At 46.8% G+C, this 10,139-nt stretch overlaps 1 protein-coding gene across 1 annotated transcript in view; it reads left to right on the forward strand.

The window, feature by feature from the left end:
• Nucleotides 1-8,116, forward strand: part of SHISA9 (shisa family member 9) — a 240,415-nt gene extending 232,299 nt beyond the window's left edge. The window contains exon 4 of the mRNA XM_081298979.1: nt 7,681-8,116. Within this exon, the coding sequence (XP_081155105.1) occupies nt 7,681-8,060 (380 nt within the window). The 3' untranslated portion in view covers nt 8,061-8,116. The remainder of the gene's footprint in view (nt 1-7,680) is intronic.
• The last annotated feature ends 2,023 nt before the right edge of the window (nt 8,117-10,139 follow it).

Consider the following 10,139-nt stretch of genomic DNA (forward strand, 5'->3'; position numbering starts at 1 on the left):
TATTGATCTTGTTGGCTCCCCCTGTCTCTATACAGATCCCAGGCTTTGCTCTGATTGGCTTGCTTCATCCTGCACTTACCCCAAAAAAGTCATTGTGGTGAGAGCAATAAGATGGACTGTGTTGGAGAATAGCAGGGTGTGGAGGAGTGGAGAGGTATGTCACCCCATGGGTTAAGAACAGGGGAGAGCTGGCTCCCACCTGAAAACTGAGGGCTCTTCCTTCCTAGAAGTAGGGTGAGTGAATAATTGGTACTTGTATCAATTGTCCATGGCCACGTCACACTGTGTAACAATGGACAGCAAATCTCATGGCTTATAGTTTTTAGAGCTCAGCATTTATTTAGATCAGGAGTCAGTGATTTGCGCTGATGTGGGAGGTTCTTTTAGTCTCAGCTAAGTTCACCCATCTGTCTGGGAGTTGGCTGGATAATGGACGATCTGGGCTTGTTTTAGCTGGAATGACTTATGTGGCTCTGCCCCTGCTCAGAGAGGGTGGCCCGGACACATTCTCATGATGGTGGCCGAGGCGCAAGAGGGCAGCCAAAGCCTAGCAAGCGCTTCTTCAGACCTCTGTCTGCATCGTGTCTGCTCACATCGGCAGTCATGTGGATCGACTCAGAGTCCAGTGGCGAGCCTCTTCTCTTTCCCTGGAGGAGTTTCAAAGTCATGTGGAAAAGAGTGTGGATACAGCAGAGGGCCAATAAATTGATTCATGCATTAATCCAACATCCCAAATCCCATAATTACCTACTTTGAGATGATTGCAGGGAAATATAGTAAAGTGAAAGTTGGCAAATGGGACTAAGGTTTCTTACCTTCAATTTTCTTCATTTTTAAAACCACCAGTTGTACGAAATTTCACCAGCATGGAGGCTCATCAGAAGACAAACCACACAATGGGTTTCTGAAAAGAAGTGGCTCCATCTCTGGAGCAGCAATGCAGGACACATGGAAAGGCAGAGAGTGAACACATGGTTTCCCTCCAGGACTCTGTAGTCAGCCATGGCTGGGGCATAAGCCTGTCCACCTTTGTTGGACAGCCATTCTGAAAATGGCGGCCACAGACCTGGTCTGCCTAAGTGAAGACGCAGAGGGCCCAAGGTTTCAGAGGGTTGTCAGCAGCAGGAGACTCACAAAGGGCTCCCAGCAGCCACAACACAAGCAGCTTTGGTGCAAAGCCCAATTCAGGCAATTTCAGAATCTTCCCACCAAAGGCAGTGAGACCTCCCTTCAGGAGCACTCAGGGTTAACATAAAGAAGGGGCCAGGCTTCTGGACACCCCTTTCTGGTTTTCTCTTTGAGTGATGAGCCTCAGGAAAAACTCGGTGTCCTGTTGGGAGAGGTGAGGCCTTGGGCTTCATTAGGACTGGTCCAAATGCAATTCTCTCTTCCTGCGCTCTGCAGCAAGGACCCGGACAGACCAGGGGAAATGGGGCTAATTTGCCAAAAAGACACATCTTACCACCTCCTCCCTGGTCCTCTCCTGCTTAGGGAGTTCAACTCTTTCCTGCCTTTCTTGTTTCTGCCTGCTGAGATAGCCTCAGGAACCAGCACAGCTTTACAGCATGTATTTCAAAAGAAAAGACAAATGCCTGGATATTTTATTAATATCAGGAGCTGTCCCCCTTTCACTTTTTAATTTAGCTTGTGAGGGAGGTTAAAAAAAAAAAAGGCAGAGACCCAGAAACTATTTCTATATAAGTTAAAGCAAATATCACCTGACATTAGCAAAAGGCCCCCCACAAATGTTGTAGCTTAAGATAAAGACATGTGTTTCTCAGGTGATCGTCTCCACTGGAGTGGTCCAGGTTGGTGGGGCATCTCGACTCCAAGTGGTCACTCAAGGATCCAGGCTCCTCCAGCCTCGTTGGTCTCCTCTCCCCTCCCCTGCTGTCCTCTCCAGCATTGTTATAGGTATTTGTTGTCATAGTATCATTCTAGCCTGGGAAGGGGCAGAGAGGACACCCAGGACTGCAGTTTTCTTTAAAGCAAAGTAATTTGATGTGGAGATTGGGTACATCACTTTTGCTACCATTCCATTGGTGAGAGATCAGGCACACCGGTCAGATTTGGCATCTAAGAAGGCTGGAAAATCTCGTTTGAAGCTGGATGAACATGTACTCAAGGGGGGGAAAAAAGGGTTGAAAAGATCTGATCCAGCAGATAAGCATGGCAAATAAGAAGCCATCTACAGTATCTCTAAGAATGGGGTTATATACTTGAGGAGTCCTAATTTGTACCATGTATAATATGCTGAGATTTTACATGCCTTGTCTCATTTACTTCTCCGCTGCACTCTGCAAAGTAGATTTTGTTATCCTCATTTTAAATTCCTTTTATTTTCTAACAATGACAGCAGTAGCAGCCGCAATGTATTGAATACCTACTTTGAGGCAATGACCTTGGTGCAGAGCACTCTACATGGTTCACTCCAATACCGGAAACTCCCCCATTGCATAAGTCATGTTATTTTATTTTTGATTTTATAGGCAAAGCTTGGAGAGCTTAGATAATTTGCTCAAGGTCTCAAGCCTATAAAGTGGAAGAGTTGGGATTTAAACCCATTTCCATCTTCAATTAAGTTCAGCATTCTTTCCTTCATATTGTAAAGGGAGATTTTACAGTCACCAAAATCAGATGTGCCTATGTCCAATATGCATTGGTGCACTGAATCCTTCTAACTCTCAGCCTCATTAATTCCTCTTTCCAGCATTTTCAGATCTCACTGCCAAAGTCTTGCCTTTCAAGACTTGGGGCTCAATTATGGCTTCCAGGAGCCTAGTAGGGGATGTGAAACCAACACTTTGGCTCTTGGTTACCATCAAATGTGATGGCCGCTCTCTGCATGGTGGCATGGGAATAGTGGAAGCACAGGAGAACAAGTATTGGTGAACATCTCACTAGATGGTCATGGAGAGAAATAGTGCACAGAGCCCCGGCAACTACACCCACCCCATTGACACAGGAGGTTAAGTGGGAAGACATGTGGAAGGATCCTAAAGAGTGTCCAGCCCCGGGGGAGGACCTCAGTCTCCTCCTGGTTCTAGGAGAAGCATGTGGCTCCTTATGTAACCCAGCTCTGGGATGGGAGGCCACCTCCTTTGGTGACTGGCCTTCAGTTCAGCCAATGCCAGTGCACCTCAAAGGTTCCAGGACCCATGCCTCCCGTAATGGAGGAGCCCACTGAATGCTGTATAACCAGAGCCTGGAAGGGGAATCTCATGTCACCTCCAGCTCTGGGCTCCTGAGCCATCTTCATGAAGACAAGGAAAAAAGTATTTATTCTTGTTGTGTAGTGGGAGATTGGGATGTCATGAAACCTCTGGCCTTAACTGTTGGTGTTTTCTCTTGAGAACCCGGTAGTTGCATATGTACTTTGCTTTCCGAAGTTTTGAGAGAAAGAATCAAGAAGAGTGTTTTCCCTGTGTAATCCTCACTTCTATAGTTTTGAAGGGGTATTTTCCTTCAGCCCCTTGTCACAGAACAGTGTTCATCTTCTACCATGCAAGTGGCCATAAAGTCAAGAAGTAGAGCTTCCTATCCTGGGTCAAAGTCCAGCTCCACTTGGACAAAACTTCTCTGATCTTCAGTTCCCCCAATTATAAAATGAGACCAATAATAGCACCCTCCCCCATTAGGTTGCTGAGAGTATTTGGAGGGGGAAAAACATAAACTCCCTAGCAGGGTGCCTGGCCTAGAGCTCATGAGGAATGGCGAAGGCTTGAGGTGGGACATCACCTAGCAGGTGTGTTCCATCACCTGAGACCCAAGAATACCACCGGGTGAGCATGAGCTGCAGGAACCTCCTTGAGATATCTTTGGCCCAAGGAAAGATGGTAGGTGGGAGGCCTCCTGCGGAGCCCTCACATGTGCAGCTTGTCTGGGAGACTGGTTATTACCTCCACGCTCCCTCTCTGCACGGAAGTGAGGCTCTGTCCCGCCCTGCACCTGTACTGGTGTCTGCTGCTAATTAAGTGGGAGACAGATGGAGGAAGGGTACGGTTTAATTTTACAGCCCCAGTTCCTTCAAGGCAATTAGACTCATTGGAAGAAAAGCACCTTTTTCTTTCTTTCTCCTTCTTTTTTAAATGAAGAAAAATCAAACAGGAGATGGCCAGTGTTCTTGAGAGGCCAACGCGTCTGTTTCCCGGTCTGCCTGTCAGCCATCTGCCCACGAGGTACCAGGACCGATTAGGTTAATGCATTTATTAATGAGGCTTACAAGAGTGTTCAATGAATCTGTTATTTCTTTCACAACGAGTTCTTTTCATATACTAAGACAGAGGCCACGCTGCACAAAGCAGAGGGTGGCCAGGTAAGCATTTCTTCCCTTTTGTCTTGCTCCAAATCAGAGGAAACCAGAAACACTATGAGAAGGAGATTTCATGAAAACTGCATTTCCACCACCTCATCTCCAGCCACCTCCTTGTTGCTGAAATAATTTTGAAAGTCTGTCTTTGGTGAGCTGTTTCAGTGCCCCAGGCATCCAATCTGTGCCTCACCTCTCTGAAAACACTCGAGTCCTGTAGAGGGAGATGGTCAGACAAATAAATAGGTGTGAGTAATATAATCTTGTTCTGTGGACATTTGATGATTGAAAGCTAGCCTTGCTTTTTTTCCCCTCTAAACAGATATCCTTTCAATTTCTCAGAACTACCATGCTCCTTCCCATCCCAGGGGTTTTGCTATTGGCATGTATCAGTCATCTACTGCTGCATAACAAATGATTCCAATCCTTAATGGCTTAGTTTTCTGAATGTTTATTGGGATCATGATTAAGGATCAGCTGGGTAGTTCTGGTTTGTTCTAGATTTATTGTGGCTCTCTATATTTGGGGTTAGCAAGCAGATTGGCTGATGGCTATATGGTCCAGGATGGCCAGGACATCTGGCATTTAGCAGGCTGTTGCCTGTGGTGAACATGAGTAACTGGTCTGTGGGTTTCTCAGCCCCCAGGGCGCTGGCCTGGGCTTCCTTCTCCACATAGGGGTGTGGGTTCAGTCCCAGTACCAAAAAAACATAATAGGAAGTCCCTCGAGGACTTAGCAGTTGTACTCCCAGAGACGAGGAGGGACAACTGCTCCCAAGTTTCTGGCTTGAGTGGCTAGGTGGTGGGTGGTCCTATGTGAAAGAAAAGGAGGAACCCAAAGAAGAAGAAATATGCATCATGTTGATGTGGGGGTCTCCTTGAGACAGAGATGCCAGTCAATTTTCCCCCCACATTTTTTCTGGGTGCATTATAGTTGTGCATAATGGTGGGATTTATTGTTACGTATTCAGACATGCATACACTATAACAATACAACGTGAGATGCCAGTCAGTCTTCCCAGGAGGTGACTGCATAGATGAATGTGGAAATCTAAGAGAACTCTTCGGGCATTCTTCTGTTGAAGGCATGTGGCATTCAGGAAAGCAGGAAGATTGGCTTCTAGCCCAGCTCCTGTGTTAACTTGTGCCATCCTGAGGGTTTCTAACATTCAGGAATTTGTGCTTCTCACATTTTTAGTTGCAGACTCTAAGATTCCTTTTGATTTGTGCATATTTTACCTTCAAATAGCTCTAGAATTGGGGGAAAGGGGACTTTTCTCTTCAAAGACTATTAGGGCTATTTGCATAACAAGTAAACCCACCTACAACTGTAGTAAGCCTGAAGTTGACAGGCACTTCCTGGGGTGTTGTGCTGAGGAGTGTAAGTAGACTTAGTCTTACCAGGAAAGAGCTCTCTGTGATCAATGAGTGATGTCTGCCCTATCACAGAGGTAGCAAGTGAGGGACTTGGGGAATTTAAGCTTCCCCTCTATGTTCTTTCAAAAGCATCAAATGATGTTTATCGGACTTGGTTTCTACCCTGACACGTACTAGCCACAGGTAACCTTAGTGAAGTCCCTCACGTGCCTGAGCTTGACACTTCCCTCACTTATCAAGCAGGGGGAATAATCCCCATCTTTTCTAATTTTCTCATTGAATGGACCAAATGAAAAAAATATGGAACTGGTATGGTCTCCAATAATTGATATGAAGTCACACCTGCGATACCATGGGACATTGAACATGTCAATGAAGGAGCCCAAACAGTTCTGGCTTCCAGAGAGAGATAATTCGAAAAGTTTACTGTTCATAAATTAATTTTAAAAAGTAGAGAATCTTATGATGTAAAAAAATTACAAGAAGGGCTGGGGTTGTGGCTCAGTGGTAGAGTGCTTTCCTCACATGTGTGAGGCCCTGGGTTCGATCCTCAGCACCACATAAAAAGAATAAGTAAATAAAATAAAGATATAAAAAAATTACAAGAGAAAATAAAACAAAAGGGGCAGTCTCATAGCATCATCAAATAAATAAGGAAAGAAAGAAAAAGAAATAAGGAAGGAGGGGTCAATCTGTGCAGGTGTGTGGTGAAATCGGGTGGAAATAAGCACAGCTCTTGTAGAGTAGTTGGCAACGTGGTCAAGAGTCTTGAGTTTGCACTCTCTGACCAATTTGCTTCCACTTGGGTAATCCAGATTAGGGGTCAGCCAACTCTTTCTTAAAGTGCTGGATAGTAAGTATTTCAAGGTCTCCAGGCCATGTCTGCCACAAGTCCTGAGTGCTACCCCAGCGATAACAGAATAGAAGCAGCCATCCACAGCACAGATGTGAACAGGTGTGGCCTTGTTCCCAGTGAGACCTCATTTATGTGAACAAGTGGTCACTGGATTTGTTGGCATCCAGTGGGGTCACGGTTTGCCCATCCTTGATGTAAATTAAGAAAATATTTTTAGAATTATTCTAAATTTAAAAATACTCAATATAAAGAGAGGTTTAGGCCCAAAGGGTCTCATCTCAGCCTTACTTGTAATAGAAAATTACTGGTGAAGCTTCAATGTCCATCAACAGGGGCATTGACTGATTTCAAATGCTGCTCATTGCTGTGACGGGAGGGAGAAGCACCTGCTAGGATGGTGCAGGGGGACCTGAAGCGGTCCTTGTGATGACAAGATGATAATGGCGGTGGCTCATATCTAAGTGCCTACACATGTCAAAGCACTGAACCCTCCAAATAAATACTTCCTCAGTCTTACCACTTTCCTCGCGCAGAAGCTGATGGTAATAGAAGTTGACTTAGCCAAAGTGACACTGCCTTATTGGTGGCAGAGCTGGGATTTGGCTACAAGTCAGCTTAATGCTAATAGCAACCAAACCAACCACATATAATCCCAAATTATATTATAATATATAATTATAAACTCCATTGATTAAAACCACTGAAGAGGACACAGCCCATGGTGGATTGGGGCTATCCCGAGCAGTAGGTGATGGACAGGAATATTTATCAGCATGTTCCATATTTTTCTTAACGAGAATGTATCATTTTAACAATGAAGAAATGATGCTGGGATGTCATAGGGAAGCCAAAGATGGCGGAAGGCCAGGTGGGACTGTGGGAGGAGGAGCGTTGGTTTGGGAGGCTCTAGAGAGCACCCCCCGCCTCCCCCCTCCCCAGGCACGTCTTTGACCCTTGGTCCTGCTCTTGTTTGTGACGTGGACAGTCACTCTGTCTTGTTCCAGGTGCAGCTTCTATGGTGTCTCTCTGTGCTGGTCCGTTCTCAGGCCTTTCCCGGGTTGGCCTGCTGATGATCCCTAACTGTCTCTCTCCTCTCTCTCCCTCTCCCTGCCCTCTCGTCCACCCATCCCACTGTACAGCTGACAAGGTCAATGACGACTTCTACTCCAAGCGACGGCACCTGGCTGAGCTGGCTGCCAAGGGGAACTTACCTCTGCACCCCGTCCGAGTGGAGGATGAGCCCCGGGCCTTCAGCCCTGAGCATGGTCCCGCCAAGCAGAACGGACAGAAGTCCCGAGCCAACAAGATGCCCCCCCACCCGCTGGCCTACAACTCCACCACCAACTTTAAGGGCTGGGAGCCCAGCGAGCAGTCTCTCCGGCGGCAGGCTTACAGCAACAAGGGGAAGCTGGGCACGGCCGAGACAGGGTCCAGCGACCCCCTGGGAACTCGCACGCAGCACTACCCACCCACACAGCCATACTTCATCACCAACAGCAAAACGGAGGTGACTGTCTGAGCTGTCACTGCAGGGAGCACCCTGGAGACCACACTCAACTGAGAGAGGCAAAAAAGTCACCCTGGCCCATGCCCTCCCCTTCCTCCCCACAAGCACCCACACACTCACCTTCTGCAGGAACCAGGGACGAACTTCCTGGGGACACAGATCACGCTTTTCCTGGGTCATGCCTACACACGCGCCGGCGGGCAGCTGAGGAAGACAGAAGCACGGACACCCAGCAGCACAGCAAGGAGAAACTGAGGCCCACTCTCAGCTTCGCACCAAGGTGGCCAACTCACGTGCCCACACTGAGGGGCTGATTTTTCTTTCCCTCCTAACTTGAAACTGAAATCCATGATGAAGAAATCATATGAGTAGCACAATTTAGAGAAATTGTCCATTTGAGCACACACATATACATTAGCCACCTGCCGTCTGTTTCCAGGTAAAGGGGGTGGGTAGAGGAAAAATGAGGGTGAGCTTCGGAGAAGAGCGCACTTCAGAAGAGGAGTTATCCCGGGAGGAACTTGCCCACGTTGGGAGCATTTTCTAATCCCAAGAGGTGAGGGGTCACAAAGTGGTGATGGATGTGAGACACTATCTGGACCCCCATCCTTATGTTGATAGGACTTTTCATATCATTGATGTCAAAAGCAAAAAAAAAAAACAAAAAAAAAAAAAACAACAACACATTCAAACTCACAAAAACCAAACAAACAACAAAAAAATAGACCCTGAACCCCCCTGCAGTGATGGGAGGGAAAGAACCTTTTGGAGAACTCCCATAAAGACCGTGACCATGGAAATGGGAGGGCAGGCAGAGGGTCCAGAGGGTCCAGAGGGTACTGCATAACAACTTTTTTAAAAAAGACAGATCAAATGCAAGCCCACTACAAAACAGAACACGATATTCATTTTTGTCCCCCATCATCAAGACTTAGGAAATCGGTAATGACATCAGCAGCAACTTCAAAACATCCACAGTGGGGAAAGTCCACTGGAGGTGAGAGGAGCACCCAGAAGCCTCCGATTTCCGGTGTTTCTCCCTCACTTCCAAGACCTGAAACAGCCCCAGAAACAAATCCTCTATTAACTGCCTGTCCCGAACCTTCTTCCCCTTCAGAGCGTTGCTGCCACCGCTGCGAAACTTCAACTGCTTTGGACTGAAACGTCATAAGCGTGGGGTGCCTTCAATGTGTTGCTGTTGTTCAATGACAGTCTTGTTTCCCAAGTGCAACCTGTGTTCTTTCAGCCCCCTCCCTCCTGTTTTTCTGCAGTAGTAGAAGATGTTTCCATCCTTCCTTTGTAGGTGAGCCCAACCCATAACACCCATCAAGGGGGCTGCTGCAATGTCAGGGGTACCTGAGGACACTCCCCGAACTCCCACGGTCCCTCCAAATTGCCTGCCCATGTACTTCAGCACCTTGAGTCCCTCACCCAGAATTCCCCTGGTTCAGATCTGTTCTCGTAGCCAAGAGAGCCCTTGGGTGTCCCAACAGTTTTCCTAAAAGTTCTATTTATCTTGTGGAAGTCCAAAGAAGTGCATGGAGGGAGAAGAGAGTTTCATATTAAATGAAAGGTTTTCCACCAGCCCCTAAAGATCGTAGCTGATTAATTAACAAGAGCCTCCAAAAACCCCACGAGATCTTCTCAGAGGAGAATCAACATTTCCTGCCATGATCTGCCTCCCCTGTCTCTCAGCCCTGGCGTCATGGAATCAGCACAACCGACATTGATTCTCCTCGCTCCCAGCAGATATTAGGACACTGATAATGTTTTTGATCTCTCTCGTTCTTAGTCCTGCATGGAAACATGGGGAATTGAGGCTAAGTCAAGCTTTGTAAGCTTTTTGAAATGGAAAAACCTGTGCCTATTTTTATTTTTATTTTTATTTTCTGTGCCTATTTTTAAAAATGAAATCTTGCAAAGAGCCCACTGTCTGAGACTCCCGTGTACAAAGAGGCACAGTGCAGGAGGTGACAGGGTCAGAGCCCCTCCATGCAGACATCCCAGCACTCCCCAGGGTGCAGTGAACCCGCTGGGCATGGTCACTATTTTTTTTTTTTTTACTTTGGTTAGCTATGTACCTGCAACAAC

The sequence above is a fragment of the Spermophilus citellus genome (assembly GCF_964194105.1).
Source record: "Spermophilus citellus genome assembly, chromosome: 6".
Lineage (NCBI taxonomy): Eukaryota > Metazoa > Chordata > Mammalia > Rodentia > Sciuridae > Spermophilus > Spermophilus citellus.